General features: G+C 49.3%; 1 protein-coding gene across 1 annotated transcript in view; it reads right to left on the bottom strand.

The window, feature by feature from the left end:
* ALPK3 (alpha kinase 3) overlaps positions 1-18,706 on the bottom strand; it is a 33,701-nt gene that overhangs the window by 5,576 nt on the left and 9,419 nt on the right. Inside the window, exons 2-6 of the mRNA XM_050309445.1 lie at positions 18,190-18,228; positions 14,915-15,036; positions 8,098-8,215; positions 5,861-6,881; positions 339-2,187 (exon numbers count right to left, since the gene is read on the bottom strand). Of these exons, the coding sequence (XP_050165402.1) occupies positions 339-2,187; positions 5,861-6,881; positions 8,098-8,215; positions 14,915-15,036; positions 18,190-18,228 (3,149 nt within the window). The remainder of the gene's footprint in view (positions 1-338; positions 2,188-5,860; positions 6,882-8,097; positions 8,216-14,914; positions 15,037-18,189; positions 18,229-18,706) is intronic.

Below are 18,706 nucleotides of genomic sequence, written 5' to 3'. Positions count from 1 at the left end.
CTCTCTTGCCATGAGCAGGGACACTTCCCACTAGACCAGGTTGTTCAGGATCCCCGACCAGCATCAGGCTTGGTGAGGACCAGAACACAGAGACCAACAACAAGAGGATTCTATGATCCCTTGGACCACGAAGTCCAGGCTGTGGAGACAGCCAGTCTCAGTGCTGCTGCCTCTTGCCTCCACCCTCCCTGCACTGGGCAGAAGTCTTGGGGGAGACTTTTGGCTTTCACACAGCCAAAGGACAATGCTGAAAAGCCTGCAAGTGCAGAGAACTCATGTGGCCACCCCTTTGTAGGCAACAAGGCAACATGGTTAATGGGGATTACCTCCTCCCTCACCTTTAAATGGGTTATTTGCTTTCTGGGACTCTGCTGGCTGTGCTTCTGGCTTAGTATCTCCAGGGACCTCATGGTCACCACTGGTGTCACCTGCATGCTCTTTGTACAGCTTAGGAACCTCCAACATCGTCATCTTCCTTGTGAGGGTTGGAGAGCACTGCTCTGTGGGAGAGGGTGGAGACAGGGCAGGAGAATGCAATAGAGGTGTGTTCTTCCTGGATTGCTGTGGCAAAACAGTCGGACTCCTTGTGTGCCCCAGACTCTCCGGGGTTGCCTCCTCTTCATCCCCCACCTGTTTGGGTTTTGGCAGATATATTTTGCGCCGGGCTCCCAAAGCAAGCTCTTCTGGCGTGGCACAAGGTAGCACTGCCAGAGGGTCACCAGGGCTCTCTTCAGAGCTCACTGGAGGCAAATCAGAAGAGTGAGGAGGCTGCCCTGCTTCTGATGCTGGCATGCTGCCCACCACGATGGAGGGCACAGAGAGCAGGGGTGGCCCCTCGGCCTTGGGGGCAACCCAAGCGTGTTTCTTTGGTGGCACAGGCCTGCAAGCCAGCATCTCCTGGCTGGTAACAAATTCCTCGTTGATCATGCCTGTAATCCGCCTGGACGTCCTGGGGGTCAGAGGCAAGTTCTCTGCTGTCTGGAAGAGCTGGTTGTTTTGTACCTTTTCCAAAACTCTCCTTGAGGTGCGAGGGCTCAGCCCAGCAATGCCTATCTCTGGCATCATGCCTTCCCCTGCATCTGGTTGCTCCTTGTCCCCAGAGTCAGTGTCTCCTTTCATGGCATCCTTACTGTTATCTGACATTTTTAGAAGTAGCAGCAGGTAGTTCTTTAAGGAGGAAATCAGGTTTTTGTGCTGCATTTTCTCCTCCAAAGACATCTCCTGACATCTCTCGGGGCCAGGAAGGACCAGCGATACCTGTGGCTGAACCTCAGCGCCTCCTTCAAAAGTCCCTGGAGGTGCTGCCGGTCCCTGGCATGGAGCTGTGGCTGTCTGCTCTCCTCCTTCCCTCCCATGAGGTCCCATTGGCACTGGTTTGGCATTCACCTCCCCTAACGTGCTGGCTGAAAACACCTCTTGTGGAGCAGATCCATCTGTTTTTGTGGTTTCTGTTTTTCCCTTCACAGGAGGTAGCAGCTGGGCTCCAGATGGGACCTCTCCTGCAGTGGCCTCCATCCCTGGGGCTCCACAAGCTGACAGTAGTGCCTCCCGAGCCAATGACAGCTCTGCCGCACGAACAGGAAGCAGCTTTTCCTCGACAAGTGCAACTGACATAGGAGCTGCTGTTTCAGTGTTCTGCTGCCCCAGAATTGTCCCTCCTGCCTCCCTGTGCACAGTCCCAGGACATGGCTCTGCTTCACCACTCCCTCCTGTCCTCACACTGGGACAGCTCCCAGACAGCTCTGCTCCTGCCTCTTTGCTCTTCCTATCCTTGACTGTCTGATGTGGCATTTGCTCAAGAGAAAGGTTTTCTCCTGTTTTCTCCTTTGGAAGACTCAAATTTTTTAGCAATGGCTCTTCCCCGTCTTGGCTTTTGTCCTCTTGATGTAACAGTCCTTGCTGAGTCTCTCTGCCCTCAAGAGCATGGGAATGTCTTTCTGCCTGTTTCCTTGGGGGTGGTTGCTGCTTGCTGGACTGTACATGGTCTGGAGAAGGTGCTGTTGGCTTTGGTGGCTCCTGAGGCCTCAGACGAGGATTTGTCATTTTCACAGCCACCATGGCCTCCTGGCAGACAGGCACCTCCTTTCTGACCTCCTCTAACTTATTGGTTTGCTGACCAGACTCTGTGGTTAGACAAGACACTGGGTGTTTTAGGACACCAGGAGACTGTCCCACTGTTGCTGCAATCTAGTAAAAAAAAAAAAAAAAAAAAAATTTAAAAAAAAAATTACCATAATTTTACTGCATAGGTCTGCTCCGTCCTACTTGTGGTCCACCTGTACCATATGGCACTGCCCAATTTCTGAATCATGAGCATTAACGCGGTACCACTGACATTCATCCAGATCTCCTGGCTTTGCCATCATCCCACATGAGGGCATCCCACCTGCTGCACAAAATGTGTTTTCTTCTCATTAGCTCCAACCCTTCTGCCTTTCAATGCCTTTGCTGTGCACAGAGAGGCAGAACTGCCTCTCTAAATCATTCAGTGGCTTTTAATCCAATCTCCTCTGATTCAGCGCCTTCCCAAGGAGCAATACTTTTCCCTTTCCCCCAGCCACTGCTGAGACCTCATGTAATTCCCTTGCTGTTGTTAAATACTATCTCTACTCCAAGCTGGAGCAATGGGGAAGTCACACACTATCTGGATGAGGCTGCCCAAGTGATTTATAGAGAAACTGTACACCATGACATTATCAGCACTGCCCAACCATTCTGTTCCTCTGACATTCAGGAAGCTCCAAAGTTTCCGACCACAGCTGCACACCAGCAAACATTGTCAGGGAGCTGCCTGCTGCGACGGCTGAGCTTTATCCCGAGGAGATCTGCTGAGATCCTCCGGCCAAGGGGCACCATCTATTTCTGTAGGAAAGGCAGATATACACGCCCTGCCTGGCTGATGCTCCGTGAGCAACACCAGTACAATCACATGGGAACAGGGCATGTACACAACAGGTCCCCAAGGATCTGCTGCTAAGGTTTTTCTCCTGAGGTCCTTGACTTGAACTTTAAGCCTCCCAAATGAAGGCTGTGGCAAAGGAGGGCTGTGGCACTTAGACCTTCTATTTTGTGCTGCCTCTGCTTCATTTGATAGTTTGGGAAAAAGAGGAAAGGTAGCACCAAGTCTCTCAGCAAGCCCTCCCCAGAGGAATTCATAGAATATTAGAATGGTTTGGGTTGGAAGGGACCTTTAAGATCATGTCATTCCAATCCCCTACCATGAGCAGGGATACCTTCCATTACACCAAGTTGCTCCAAACCCCATCCAACTTGACCTTGAGCACTTCCAGGGATGGGCAGCCATAGCTTTTCTGGGTAACCTGGGCCAGGGCCTTACCACCCTCATAGCCAACAATTCCTTCCCAATATCCCATCTAACCCTGCCCTCTGGCAGTGGGAAGCCATTCCTCCTCGTCCTGTCACTCCAGGCCTTTGTCCAAGTCCATCTTCAACTGTTAGGACAAAGTGAGTATTGGAGGGCTGGGTTGGGATGAGCACCATTAGAGGCCACTCCTGCCCACAAAATTCAAGTCTCCACACTCAGGATGTGCAGAAATGGGGCTCCAGTTCTTAGGGTTGCACAAGGCACCCCCAAATGCCACATGTCCCTACTCCTGTTCCCTTACAGTCATGGCCCTCAGAGGGCTGTGTCACAACACAGAGCAGCCCAGTGCTCAGGCTTAAAAGGTTTGATTTTAAGAGACTGACACAACTCATGCAGTGAAACCCCTCTAAATTTTCCCACAGTATTTGATCCTCCATGACACAGAAAGGGATGGGGATGGGAACAGCCCAATCTAAAGGTGGGACCATCCTTGGTTCCTCCACTCTGGGGCTGAACCAAGGATACTCCAGATGAATCAGGGCTGGTGGTTCACAGGTGGATGCACAGTGGTGGCTCTGTACAGTGATGTTGGTCAATGGGGACAACTAAAGAGTTGGCTGAAGAGGGCTCAGGGCTTGTGGGAAATTTGCTTATCACCAGTGCACGAGTTAAAGCTCAGTCAGAAAAGCTTTCTGGGAGCTTCTCAGGAAAGCATCTGTCTTTAAGTACTTGTAAATATCACTCAAAACTAGGGCCATATACAAGAAATATAATAAAATCATCAGTTAAAAATTTGAGCAAGAGTGATCATCATGCAAATCCAGTTTCTTCTCGGCTCTTACAGAGGAGGATGTTCAAAGCCTGGCTTCAGGCTGTAGGGTCTGGCATTTTGTTACAGTCAAATCCAGCTCAAAATAGAAGTCCTGAGCAGGAGGCCCAGCTAGGTCCCAAGGCCAGGATAACACCCATGTTACGACCTTGTCTTGTTTAAGAGAAGAATAACAGAGAAATAGACAAGTAATCCGTGCTTGAGGGGTGAAAATATCCTCAAACATGCCTGGATCAGCTTTAAAGGGCTTTAAAACAGCTTATTTGGTCTCACAAAAGCTTGAGGACTTTCCCCAGCAGCACCAAGGAGCTGAAGGATTCAAATTCAAATCATGAGCATCCCCTTTTGTCTCCTCAAAGGCACACCAGCTGACAAGTCACAGGTTTCCCTCTGTGAGTGGGGTTTTGAAGAGAAAAATACCTTGATGCATGTCAAAGGCTCAGGGATGACAGCCCAAGCCTGGCTGCTGCACTCCAACATATTCCACCCTCTTGGAGAATGAGGGGCATAAAAAAGAGCAGAGAGGGGGGAAACAAATGGATTCGCCATGGGCTGGCCTACATAGCAATAGTTTCTGCAGCATTATGTGATGCTGTGGGTCAGGTTGGAGATGGGTTCAGGGTGCTGTGCAGTGGCAAGGCCAGAACAGAGATGGTCACTGCATAACACAGCAGGTTCTTATCAGCACAGCTCCTCCTACCTGTGGCTAAAGAAATCTAAAAGGATTGGACCTTTTTTCCACTGAGGCACCCAGCAGTCCCACTTTCTGTATCGTGGATGTTTCCACATCCTGAAGTATGTGCATTACCTACCAAGGGAATGGTGCTACACCTGGAGTCTTGTCTGTACCAAAAGTGTGCACCTACGACAGCCCAAGTTCCAGATCCTGACAGCAAATTGGACATGGAGAACCTTTTACCACAGAAGGGGTCGTTAAATTAAAAAAGGTAAAACATAGTCTGGTAGGTTCCAGTCTAACATTTTCATGGAAAATACTTCAGGTTAAGCGACAAAAATAGCAGTTGACTAAAAGATGCGCTGAGGGTCAGGAGCAGGTGCTGAAGCAGTGCTTCATCACCACCACAATGAGTCTCCCAATAGGGTTTTCCAGCAGGGAAGAGCCAAAAAAACAGTCCAGACCTACTGCATACATGTTGCACTGTAAACAAACCTCAAGTCCCTGCGGTGCAGCTCACGTGGTGTACCTGGCACACTGTGCTCATTTGCATGGGGGGGCTCGTTAAGCACCACTGAAGCTCTGGCTCCCTTGCTAAACAACAGATGCCATTGGCCTCATCTGTCTGTGCACAAGGCCCTCACCCCCAGCTATAAATAGCCATTCAGAGCTCCCTGCTGAACTGATCTGAAAACATTTCGCATGAGGTCAGGCTGCCAATTAAACTGGAGAGCTCACAGCCACCCCAGGCCACCCGGAGACCAGCTGCTCGCATGGCCCCGGCTTACATCTCTCTCACCACCTCAGCTGACATTTGTTTGGAGATGGGGGGGGAGCTCTGCTCTCCGGGCACACAAAGTCCAGAAAGCCCTTTCCCTGGGTGCTTTCACCAGTGGAGACCTGTGGAGCCTCGGCAGCAGATCCTCTGAGGCAATCGCAGCCTCCCAGGCGCGGTGCCACAGCACAACCCTCCAGCACAAGGTATTTTCTTGTTGCCACCCCTGCGTTGGTTGCTCTCTCTCCTAGTTACCTCTTTGTTTCCCTCCAACTTCTGTGCTTGGTGCTGGCCTCTCTGTCCCTCAGACAGCACAGGTCCTGCCTCTGACACCTCAGAGGACAACGGAGCATCCTCTGTCTGTCTGCTGATGGCCACAGGCCGCAGGGCAGCCTCGCTCCCGGCCTCGTCCTTGGCTCCCACCTCCTCCTTCCCTGCTGTTGGCTTCACCTGCTTATCAAAATACATGTCCTTTAATGAGAAGTACACGTCATCACTGGTTTTAGTGTCCTGATTCACAGCTTTCCCAGGCTCTTTGACTTTTGGACTGGTTTCCACTTCTTGATCATTTGCTGCCCTCAAACGTGCATTCCTACGTAAGGGGACAGGAGGGGCAAACCTGGGATTTGAGGAAGGATTGGCCCTGTCTCTCCCACTTTCTTCTCGCTTGGAAACTTCCTGCGTTGCTGCTGAAGGAGCTCCCACCTTCTTTTTCTTTTTAGCTGCAGAGTCTTTTGCCCCTGGCTTAGTTGCCAGGTCCTCCACTGTCTCATAGATATATGTGAGAAAGCTGTTCCCGTTCTCCTCCCCAGTCTCCAAAGTGGCATCTCCATTGGTCGTCACCTCTCCTTTCAGAGGTGCTAACAGTTTGTTTGGGAAGCCTGTCACTGCACTGACTGGCTGCTCCTGTGTCTCAGCAATATCCTTGTGTAATCTGGACTGTGAATCCGCAACGTGCACTTTCGCTGCATCTTCCTTCTCCCATGAAGAGTCTCCTGACTGGAGATTCTGATCCCTAGCCAGCCTCCGCTTCCTCTGGAGCCTTTCGGGGCTCATTCCCTGCAACTTCTCCACCTCCACATTTTCTTTTCCTCGTTTCTTGCCCTGTTCTATCTCTTGCAGCTTTTCTTCAGCTTTTCTCTTCATTTTGTCAAACCACTTCTGATGGATTTTGAATTCCGTCATGGTTCCCACTTCCAGCACACCAGAGCAGGACACGATGCCTTTGGTATTTCTAGCTGAGGCCTGGTAAATGCCTGCATCTTCTTCTCGGCACCTAGAAACCAAAAGCTGTGCATGAGACCTACTCATCCTCCCCAGGATTCCTACTGGGCACACAGGTATTCCCTGCCTGCTCTCCCACTTCTTGCCCCACAGAGGCCAGAAAATGAAGATGTGGCCCATGAGATGCCCACAGAATGTGTGGAGGCCTGGGGCTGGTCTCCCTCCCCGGCTCTGCACTCTCTCAGTACTAATAGACAAGCAGGTTTGATGTTAAATCCATGCCCAGCTCCACCCTTGGTTGTAACTGGTGAGAGAGGGCTGTTATGGAGGAGGAAGAGGCAGCACCAGGCTTCTCGACTGTTCTTGGTCACACTCCTCTGCAGAACCTTCTCCTCTTAGCTCTTCACAGCCTACATGACATTCCTGTTCTTCCTCCACTGTACTGCCTAACCAAAGCCTTCCCACCCCACATCACAGGCAAGAGCACAAACATGTGCCTGCCATTCCTGTTGTCAACCCTTGAGGACACCTGGCCCATGGAGATCCCTGCTCCCGCAAGAGGTGAGTCAGCCTCTGACAGAAATCTGGAGCACACCTGGGGCAGCAGAAAAGCCCAGGCTAGAAGCACAGGGATGACAGGACAATTAGCAACACTGATACTCTGCATTTTCTGTCACTGCTGCACCTGTCTGACATCCCAGTTCCAGGACGTGAGGTGCGACAGGTCCCTGCCTGCTGGGGACACAACGTGCCTGGCTCTTCAGAGACACAGTCCTCACCTGAAGTTAAAAGAAGCTGGTAGTCAGGGCTGGATAAAGGCAGGCCTTGGCTCCATTCATCAGTGCCAAAGCAACCTTTTCCGTGGTGATAGGTAGGAATGGCCCTTCTGGGAAAGGGCTGTAGCTTAGGACACTCCTGTGAACTGTTTCTGTTTTTGTCCTGCCTGACTCTCTGGACTATCATCCTGGGGGCAGATAGAGCTTCCCCTTTGCTCACCTTTGTCCAGCCCTATTGCTCAGCACTGGAAGACGCCAGAGAGGGATTTCTCCTGCCCTTCCTGTTGCTTCCAGCATGGCAGCTATCCCTGGATGCAGTAATGGATCTTGTATTTGTGTGATCGGGGAGTCGCCAGAGCAAAGAGCTGGAGGGGAAGGGACAGCCAGGAACTTGCAATGGGGAGCATAAGTGCTGACAGTTCCTCCAGCTACTGAGAACACACTCAGAGCTCCCACCACCAAATCCAGCCCCTCTCTAGCTCCTTTACTCACTTGTACAGCTGCAGGGTGTGGCGATTTCCGTGATGGAATATCTCGTACTTGGGTAAGCCACAGTAGCGATCCATCTCCTCATCATCCTTGTACCATGTCACCTCCGGCTGCGGGTACCCTGGGGAGGAGATGGAGGGTGTGAAACATTCCAGCCAGGAGCACAGCCAGCTTGGTATCAGCAGCAAACCAAAACGCTCCAGCAGACCAGGACAGATGCTATTCTGGGCTCACCACATTCCTAAATCACACAGCAGAAACAAATAATGGAAACTTGATGGGCTTATCTCAGACTTTTATCACTCTTAGGAATAGGGCTATTTTTGAGAAAAAAATCCCAGCACTTCATTCCTGAACAGAGGGGCATGGATCACACACTCATCTCCTGTAACACTGGCCAGGAGGAGAAGGTGAGCATTCCATCACTTTTATGTGAAGAGGCATGTTTTGATGAGACCAAGGCTATGGTTGGAGAACAGTTCTCCCCTCCACGGAGCTTTCAGCATTTCACATGGTGTCACAGCCTGTAAACTGATCTGAAACTTTCCATTGAACAGAAACAATCTTGATTGCATCACAGTCAGCTTGGTGTCCTACAAATGTCACTTGACAACAGATGTCACCTGCCTTTTCAGTAGAATGACATCATGATGTGTGTGACTGGCTGGCCAGCAGACCGGGCATGCAGCCACATTCCCCACCACTGGCAGCAGTGTTGGATCAGCATGTGAGTCCCCCATGGACCAGTGGTACCCACAGCCCTCAGTGCTCACCCACAGTAGCCCTAGCTCAGAGTAAGAGAAGTTTACATGCAAAAACTGCTCAAGCCAGCAGCAGCATGAGTTCCTGCACTTCACACAGGGCTCCTGGCACAGCCAAGCTGACTTCCAAGACACAGGATGGAAGTTTCAATGATCATGTCATGTCTCAGCTATAGTCAATATGCTCAGCAGTTGTTCAAAGCCCCAAGGCAGACACCCAAAGCTTATTTTCTGCACATGTCCCTGCTGGCTTTCCCTGTGGCCAAAGGAAAGGAGTCCAGCACCTCCACCAGTCTCCCAGAGCTCACCCCACCAGTCCCCAGTACCCCAGAATGCAAGGGGGGTTAGCTCCTATGGGCATCCCTGGCATGGAGCCAGTCAGGGCCTTCCAGGAACATCCAAAGTGTCCAGATTCAACGGCTCTGGAATAGTGACAGGGCAGAGACAGGGCACTCCCCACCTATCCTAGATACTTGCCAGCTGCCAACCCACAGGTTTCAAGGCTGACCAGGACCCCAAACCTCTTCCTTGCACCAGACAGAGATGCTGGTAGTCCATAGCAATGCCTAAGCCCAGATTACTCCTGCTCCTATGAAGGTCCTAGTAGGTTCAGCAGGACTGAAAGTCCAGGAGTAGAGACATATCAGCAGGAATTCACTCCAGTTTTGGCCAATCCAAAATGCCTTTGCCCAGAAAAACAGCATATGCCAAATTTCCTAATGTATTGCTTTGGTTCCCCTGCCCCAATCTGCCCTTCTGGAATACTCCCTGTCCACATCCCTTGCTTGTGGGGCTCCCCAGTGTCCTCTGGCCCCTGGTCCTCTGGAGGGATTTAGTCCACTGGGACCAAACAGGGCTGGGAAAATAAGCTCAGAGGAATTTTTCTGTCCTCCATGAGCAGCAGCCATAAGCAGCAGCCATCCCAGACACCCCCACAGACCAGATTTTACTCTATTATTTTCCTCCCTCACTGAGGTCTCTTACTCTGCACTGCCCCAGCATTCCCTCTCTCCATCCTCACTGCCCCTGTATCTCCCACATGCTGTGCTGCCTCATTCCCCTCCCACTGCTGCCACCAGCAGCTTTGGCTTTTCACTGGGTAGTGCCTTGTTCCTCCTCTTCCACAGGAAGCCAAGCCATGACTTTCTCCCAAAACCCTTCCTGCATGGCTCTCCATCCTTACCTGTTGCCACAGCCTGCTTTTTGTTGCTGTTCTGACCACCCCTAAACCAGTTTCTAGAGATATGCATAGCCCTCAGGTACTTGTAGCTGAAGAAAATGAGCCCTAAACTGGGAACTGGAGAGAGAAAGTCATGAGACTATCCCAGTGATAGGATTGATAATGTTGCTTATATTTTCCATAAGATATTATCTACTGGCTGTACTTGGCAGCAGGACTTTGGGCTGAATGAGCCTGTGATGGATTCTTTCTGCTCCAGGGGTGATGAACAAAATTTCCATGCACAGCTCACATTTTTCCAAGAGCAATCCAACCCTTCACAAAGGCTGTCCCACAAGCAAGTCCTTTGGGAGGCCCCCCAAGGGTCTGTACTGCAGGGAGCTGGTAGGTAGATTTTCCTAATACCCTATGGACAGCCATCACAGCCCTTCATTCCGGGAACTGCCAGCAGATTGTTTCCGAGAAGCCCTGTGATGTCCCCCCATGGCCTCCACAGCTGATTTCCATTCCCAGATGACATCTGCCGGAAAGAACTATGCTTTCCATAACTGTGCAGTGCCTCAAGGAAAGGCTTTTCCTCCTGCTAAGCCTAAACTCTGTTTGACCTATAGCACTTGCATCCTTGAGTATACCTGCCCCCTCCGAGGGGCTACAGCCATGCCAGCCCAGTGCAGGCAGGGAGGGATCAGCTCTACTGCCCACTCCCACCCTGCAGCCAAAAGGAGCTATGGGCAAGTGAGGGCTAGAAGTCTGCACGCAGAGGGATGCTGAAAGGTTTCCCACCTCCCACTTCAGGACAGTGGCCCCAGCTGCCCTTCCAAACACCATCCATCCCTCCCCAGGGGCTGTAACGTGAGCCAAGTAGGGGATGGAGAGATGCCTGTTACGGGATGGGGCTCCCTAGGATGGGGAGGGGAGCTGCTGCTGCTGCTGCAGGCTTCCATCTTCCAGTTGCTGAGTGAATGAATTCCCTGGTCCAGTCCGGGGTGGAGGGGGGAGGAAAGGGGGCAGGCATCACTCCTGGTACATCCCCTGAAACCATAGCAAGGGGTGGAGCCGAGGGCTCCACTGGTGGGCACTGCCATACTGCAGGGCACCAGATGCCCACCCTTACATGAGATACCTTGAGCATAAATCAGCACTTGCCTTTCCAAAATCTGCCACTGCCGCAGCCCCGCCCCCCCACCCCCGCAGATGGTGCCGGGAGAGATTTGCTAGCTGCTCATCCCCTGCCTGCCCTAGGCCCAGCAACGGAGCAGTGCCGGGTGCTCCGGGGAGGAGAGCAGGCGTCCCCTGCATATCTTCGGGCCTAGCAAAAGCCTTTAGGGAAGCGTGTCTTCCAGCAGCATTGCTCCAGCCATTACAGGATCTAGGAGACTTTTCAGAGCAAGGATTTTTTTTTTTCATGGAGATTGCCAGGTTTAGATCAAACATTCTCTTTCTGAAAGCTGTTAAATTCTGAGAAGTCTTCAAAGCTTTGGTGACTGTATCCAAAACAGTTCTTAAAATATCTATCCAAAGCAGTTCTTAATATATCCATCCAAAATCACCCAGAGCAGCTCTGTTTACAGTAACTTTTTTTTCCATTTTTTGGGTCAGGGAAGTGGGGAGTTTTTGTCTTCTGAAACGAAGGTGGTAAGAGTTTAAAACCATTACACATAATCACCACAGTTTCCTGTTTCTGCTCTACACAATCTATGTGGAGTAGGAATTTCAGGCAGTTTTGAGGAACAAAATTCATAGTAAGATCTCATTCTTTCTAGCTTCATGGATTTAAACCTCCCCAGCACCTGAAGACAAAGCTTCCAGCAATGCTGACAGGAAGAACAGGCACTTTCAAAGGTTAGTAGCTCCCAACAGCACCAGCCTGTGGGCTCATTCTCCATCCTTCCCTTGTCCTGGCTGCCCCAAAACCAAACATTCTCATCTCCCAGTAGCTTGCTCTCTGCTCTTGTACTCACTACCCCACTTCCAAACCCCTCCTGCATTTCTCCAAACATCCTTCATCCAAGCACTTCATGCTCATCCTTCAAACTCTTCCCTCAGAGGACCACCACAGATGCAACAAGTTGAGCTCCTTTATCCTTATTAAAATCCTCATCCACTAAGCCTGTGACTGCCTACTAATCTTACCCCAGTGCTCTTCCTCTAGGCACGGGCAGAGCCCTTTCCCCTCTGTACTCACAATAAAACCACAGAGGCAGTGATGGGATCAAGCTCCTGAGCTGATGATTTGGGAAGCCATTTAACAGGGGTTGAACCTGCCTAGGGAGGGCTGAAACAGCATTGAAGAGGCAGCTCTACAACAACGGGCTGGCGCTGACATATGATGGCCTTGGCTAGATCCAGCCATCACCTCTCCTGTTTGGACTCATTCCCTAACAAGCAGCCACAGACCCAGGCACCTTCATCCAAGCCTCCCCCATTTCATCAGCCATCTCTTCTTCCCAGCCAACGCTCTATGGAAATGACTGAAAAGCTGGAAAATCCTTGTAGAGGATTGTATCCTTGTAGAGCCATTCTGAAGAGAGAAGCCTAATATCTACTCACTGGGAAGGATCTGTGATGGCACTTGAGATCCCAAGTCCAGAAAGACCTACCAAGGAAAACAACTGGTGCAGAGACATGGGGTGAAGCTGCACAGTAAATGGAAATGTTCCGTTTTTCACATCTCTCAGAGAACAAAGGATGAACTAATTTCGCCTAAAAAAAGGAAATGTCATAACTGATGCAGGATTTGACCCAAAACAATCAAATCAGATGCAGTAGGGACACCAGCAGCAGGCAGAACTAGGCAACAGCAGGAAAGGAGGGTCTGTGCCACCTCCTGAGAGTATTAGGAACCTGTCTCTGCCTGACCTGCTTTTTCCTTGCCTGCACCACTTAGCACATTCTGGAGACTGGCTCTTCAAACATTTGCACCTTTCTGCCTTCCTAGGACATGCCCAGTCCTAGTCCAAATATGTCCCAATGTGGGACTGCCCTGTAACTCTCATTATTGGTCAAAAAACAGCAAAAAAAATATTAAGTTATTATTGTAGGTCATGTATCCATATTTGTGTCTTGAGTGTCAAAACAGGAGCAGCTGACTGTCTGCCCTTTGTCTCCACCAAAGTGTCCCTGGACTCCAGCCACAGCGCTGGGACTGAACTGGTTCCACTCTGGTCACTGGCCAGGGATGCCACTGCCACTTCCTTTCTCCCAGTAACGTCTCCCAGTTGAACGCAAACATCATGGCAGGGAGAGATATCTGAGCTACTGACCAGACTCTGCCATCAAGAGTATGCTTCCCATCTCCTGCCCCTCTCTCCCAAAGAGATCCTGAGCTCCTAAAGCAGTCCATAGGACCACATAGAGGAGTTGCCCATATATCCAGGCTGATTTTTACAACATTTCCATGAAAATTCCTAGTTTTGTAGGTTTATTAATTGAAGTGCATAAAGACATCCCCCAAATTAGTTTAGCAAGCACAGAAATACCACGACACATGCTGAAGAGACTTATTGACAATTTCCTTCACTTGAGTAGAAAATGAATCCAGTATCAAGGTCAAGTTTTCTGCCTGGTGCAAGTCACTAGAAAGAGATGGACTTCATTGGAGCAACCTGTCAACTTCAAGGTGCAGCTGGTGAAGATTTAGGCCAGTGAGGGAAGCCAGGACTGTTACTCTGGATTTCCCAACATATCTGAACATTTTCTCACCTCTGACACTTGTAGAATGATGAGTTCCATGATATTGCACAATATGTCAAGCTTCTGCTTTCAGAAAGCTTAAACTGGGAGGAGCTCTTCTAATGAATCCCCAAACATGCATGGTTTGGAGGCATCTCCCTAGCACATCCCACTTTGGCCCTCAAAGCAGCAATAAGAGGTCTGCTGAAGTTAAGCCTCAATAACATCAATATATCAGCTCTACCCCCGCAAGTTCAGAAAGTGAGACCTGCAGAACAAGGGAATCTGTGAGAGAAAAGCCAAGAATTCAAAGACAGCAGCTCTCAGAAGGTTCAGGTTGCACTTCCTGGTGCATAGCTTATTTCCAGCATGTTTCTAATGGCAAACTAGATTTCCTCAGGAAATCCTTGGTTCTTGTGCCTAAGAGGCTCACTGGAGATACTCTCCTAAAATTTACAAACTTGTTTAATGTCTCTCATTGAGCAACATGTCAGAATAATTAACATGAGCAAGGTCAGGAAGGATCACAGAGTTGTTAACAGGTACATACCACAGAGAGCAGAGCATCGGTACTTAAAGAACAACATCTCATCAGCAAAAGAGCCCCTTGCCTCTACACCAATGCACTGCCATGCCACATCACTGAAATTTCTTAGCACCAGTCCTGTTTTTCAGCCTCTCCCTTCTCCTCCTCTTTTTGGCTTAACCCCTTCCTGCCCAAAAGAAGATTTGGGCTCATTGTGCAGAAACCAGCTTTTATTTCAGATGTTGACAGATACAGAAGTTTGGCACTGATACAAACACACTAACCATCTACAGCCAGCAAAGACAGACAGAGTTGGCTCCAGTTACAATAGCCTTAGTCTCCAAAACTACACATTCCTGAGTTATGGTGTCCAGGATTAGAGAAGAAGTGAGATTAGAACAATAAAATGTAGCTGGTCCAAGCAGTAACCAGCATATTCCATTTTCTGGCCTTTCATTTGCCTCGCTTGAGATGTTAGCTTATGCCTTTGCCTCTTTACACTTTCAGGTGTTTCCCCCCTCCCTTAAATTAAAGCTAAAATCATCATGCAATTGCCAAATCTCTACTTAGCAGTCTGACAACAGTGGGCTTGTTATCCTTGTTACCACTTGCTGTAGAGTTTAACTAGCACAAGTCCAGCAGATGATGCAGGACCAGGTTATTCACTGAAGACACTGTTACCTGTCACTATGCACGTGAATTTAGCATCAGAGTCCTCGGACACAGAACGGGATTTGATAGTGGTTTCAAATAGTGGCTGTGTTTCCTCCGTCAGCTGAGAAATGATTGCGCAGAAGGTGCTCCTGGAAGATTCAAGAAGCATTTCTTAGAAATCAAAGCACCAGAAAAATCAAAGGGTCCGCTTTCTGTCTCATCTCAGCAGCATGTGTTCTTGTTGTACGTGCCCTCTTCCCTCCCATCGTCCCTATACTTGCTCACAAGTCCAGTCCAGTGTCAGGGCATTTGACTGATTTCTCCCTCCTAAGATGACTGGCAATTTAAAGTGTCATTTGGGAGACATTCCCTTTGTCCTAGCCCTTATGGCTATCAGGGCAATGAACGTCAAGAACCATTTTAGTTCTTTATTACAACAAAACATCTCTTTGGCCAGTCAGCAGGCTCAGAACCAGACGTAACAAAGTAATTTCCAGTTCTGAACTGTCAGTGTTTCAAATGCTGTTCTGTTCACTGGGATTTTTCTTTATTTCTGTAGAATTCTTATGTCATTTCAGCCAAGCATGAACTGAACATATATCCAGAACACAGCAGCCCTCTGAGAATTAAGAAAAGCTGGCAGTTGTGGGACAGCACACTGAGGGAGACTGGGCCTGGATGGCAGCTTTCTGAGCTCAGGAATTAGCTGGGAAGCTGACATTCATTTCCTGTCTAACCCCTTACTGCTGCAGGTAGGACTCACAGTCCCTGCTTCAGGCACTGACCTCAAAGTTCAGGCTGGGACACCCAAATAGCCAGAACTATTCAATCAGTGCAATCTGTGAAGCCCCAAAGTGGACCTTGAATTTCCCAGATATTTCAGCACTGTTCAAAGAGAGCACTAAATCACTGTATTCATCCAGCACTGCCAATCCTGCTAAAGCATCACCAAGGGAGGCCCCAGAAGATCTGGGCTTTCTTAAATAAAGAGAAATTGTTAAATTCCAACTTGGGTCTTCATTCAGATAATGCTCTGAGACTCCTGGAAACTAAGACCTTCTTATTTAATTTTTCCCTCTGCAATTTAAACACTACATGTTTACAGTAGGAGAGGGGATCCCATGGTCTCAAGCGAAAGGATCTTGGCAGAAACAGCAGATATTGCAAGAGAACTGTAGCTGGCAGTTCTATTTATATAATTTTTAGCAGTGAAAGACATTCCTTAAACAAGTGATCAGCTTCTAGAGACATGCAAGGGGTGGAACAAACCCCCAGACCACTCCTGACACAGCTCCACCACAAGCAGAAGGGCTCAGAGCATGTGGTGAGGGCTCCACAAGGAGGACCCCGGCCTCACAAGCAGCTCTTGGCTTGCAGGCAGGATACTGGTGCTGCTGCTGCTCATGCTCTACCTGCTAAGGAAGCAAACGTGTTGAGGAAAAAAACAGAAAACCCGACATTTAGCGTGAACCAGCAAGGGCAGGTGCACCAACAAGGACTGAGCAGACATGGGTGAAGGTGTCAGGAGAGCTCCAGGCACAGCAACTGCCTGTTTCATCCACCCTGAAAACTTACCTGGAGGCTGCAGTGTCATGATTTTCACTCTGGCTTCCTGCTAGAATGGGTTTGTAAGAGGCACAGGGAGATGAATCCCTGAGTAACAAACCACTGGAGTCTCACCCAGCTCCCAGGCACCTTGTGCTGGGTAAGGGTCGGGACAGAGGAAGCTCAGGCTGTTGCAAACTGGTCTCATCTACTGAACGAGGGTTATAAGCACTGTCTGATGTGTAAGATGGGGTAAAAAAACAGATTTCACAGCTCAGACTCTTTTCTGTGGACACCAATGGTCCTCAGGACATTGGTCCTCGTAAGCAATTCACACAATTGTGGGGCCAGGAAAGGGCTGTGGGAGTCAGAAGCTGTTTCAACCAGAGAAACCTTTCCGAAGTCCAACCCCAGGAGGAAAAATGCCCATTTCCACAGAGCAAGGCACACAATCCAGTACCAAGGCAGTTACTGGTAGGGTTTTGATGCTCCCTTCAAAACACAGATCCCCAGCCCCATACCTGTAAATGCCTTTCAGATCCACATAAAGGAACTTCCCAAGCATCAACGAACATTTCATACCCCAGCAGGAGAGCAACTGGGTCAGCATCTTAAAAATCAAGTGATGCACACACACACAGTGACACTCGGGACCCAGTTTAATCCTAGCACCACGCCACCAGCACCAGCAGGTAGCACCAGGAATAAGTCTGGTCCACTCACTGCAAATCCCACAACCAAGTGAAATATTGCAAAGGCTACTGAATGGTTTAGGAAAGCAGCATGGTCAGGAGCTGGGGGCTCCACAGGCTTGGCAGATGAATCAGAGAGTTGCCCAATGGCACTTGGCAGGAAGCCTGGAAGGTCTACTGAGTCTTTCAAAGAAAACATTGTGTTGGTCACAGAGGTTTTGAAGGCTGGGCACTGTGGGGCTCTCAGATGACTCACTCCAGCTGCAAGGAGGCTTGTCCAATTCATATTGCTTTCTAAACCAGTAATTCAGAGTATTCAAGGAATTCAACAGAAAGTACCAGCCACTTTTCCTCCAGGCCTTCCTGGAGCTGCATCCGTGGGGTAGAAAAAGCCCTGAAGACTAGGAATTGGCAATTCAGTAGCCTTTTCACATTAAAGAGGGATTTCCATACAAAAGCCTGCTGGAGAAGGAGATTTGAGAAGTGTATTCCTCTTCATCATGATTTTCTGACTTTTTGATTAGCAATTCCACAGCTACAGGAGTGTTCAGGAGAGGCCTTTCCCTCCACAGTCATTCCTCTACCTGCCTTTGCAGCAAACCAGCAATGCACATGCATTTCCAAATGTGTTCTTTTGCCAAAGGCAAAGTACAGCTGTACAAGTGCATTTTGGCGCAGAGTCCAAATGAATGAGGATACTCACAACAATGACAGGGAATGGGGGAAGAAAATCTCTTTCCTGAAAGTCTCAGGGCAGGTACATCCAATTTTTAATGTCTGTATGGAAGTCTCACTTTAATATCAAGAAGTAGCTGAACACCCAACCTTTGGCTAAAAAAGAGGAATATTTCTTGCATCTTAACACAGAAATTACAAATGAACATTCACTTTTCTGTCTGCAGTTCAAGAAAGTATTAGGATCCAACCATGCAGAATGAGGCTGTTAGATCACTTCAGGTCTCTCTACTGATTAATTAATTAGTACCAAAGCACTACAAGTTAATCATGTCCAGGCAGATTCAGAAAAGTGTTTGGTCAGAACAGTTTAATGCAACGCAGTTTTACCTTCCTAAACTGGAGGGACAGAATCTGCTGCTTGATAAGCTAAGCAAAAAACAGCATAAAAACCATTAGAGAGAGAAGCATGGAAAGGAGCTGAAATAAACAAACCGTTAAAGAGACATATTAATAATGAGTTGTTTTGCAGAGGTCAGAGTTCCTATTTAAAGAAGGTACAGCTGCCTTAGGCTGCCTGCCAGGATGAGCAAGCCACATTGTCAATTGAAATCAAAGGCTGTAAAAATGAAATGGTCGTTAACCGCAGAGAACCAGTGTCAGGACATTTATACAGTAGGTTTCTGAGAAGCAGCACCTTGAGCCTTCCATGCACCAGCGTTGTGCTCAAAGCAGGCAACTCGCCCCCCGGAGGTGTCCAATTAAACGGCAGGCGGTAGGCTGGACTGGGACCTCCCTTCTCCGCTGGCAAGCAGGTGGCCTGAGCTGGGTGCCCTCTGTGCTTCCAAGGACAGCTCCTGGGAGAAGCTGAAAGCTCCCTGGTCACTACACACGGCCTTCCAGCCTG

This window comes from Myiozetetes cayanensis, unplaced genomic scaffold (genome assembly GCF_022539395.1).
Source record: "Myiozetetes cayanensis isolate MyiCay16 unplaced genomic scaffold, myiCay2020 scf14, whole genome shotgun sequence".
Classification (NCBI taxonomy): Eukaryota; Metazoa; Chordata; class Aves; order Passeriformes; family Tyrannidae; genus Myiozetetes; species Myiozetetes cayanensis.
The sequence above is the reverse complement of the archived record's forward strand: the minus strand, read 5'-3'. Positions and strand labels throughout refer to the sequence as shown.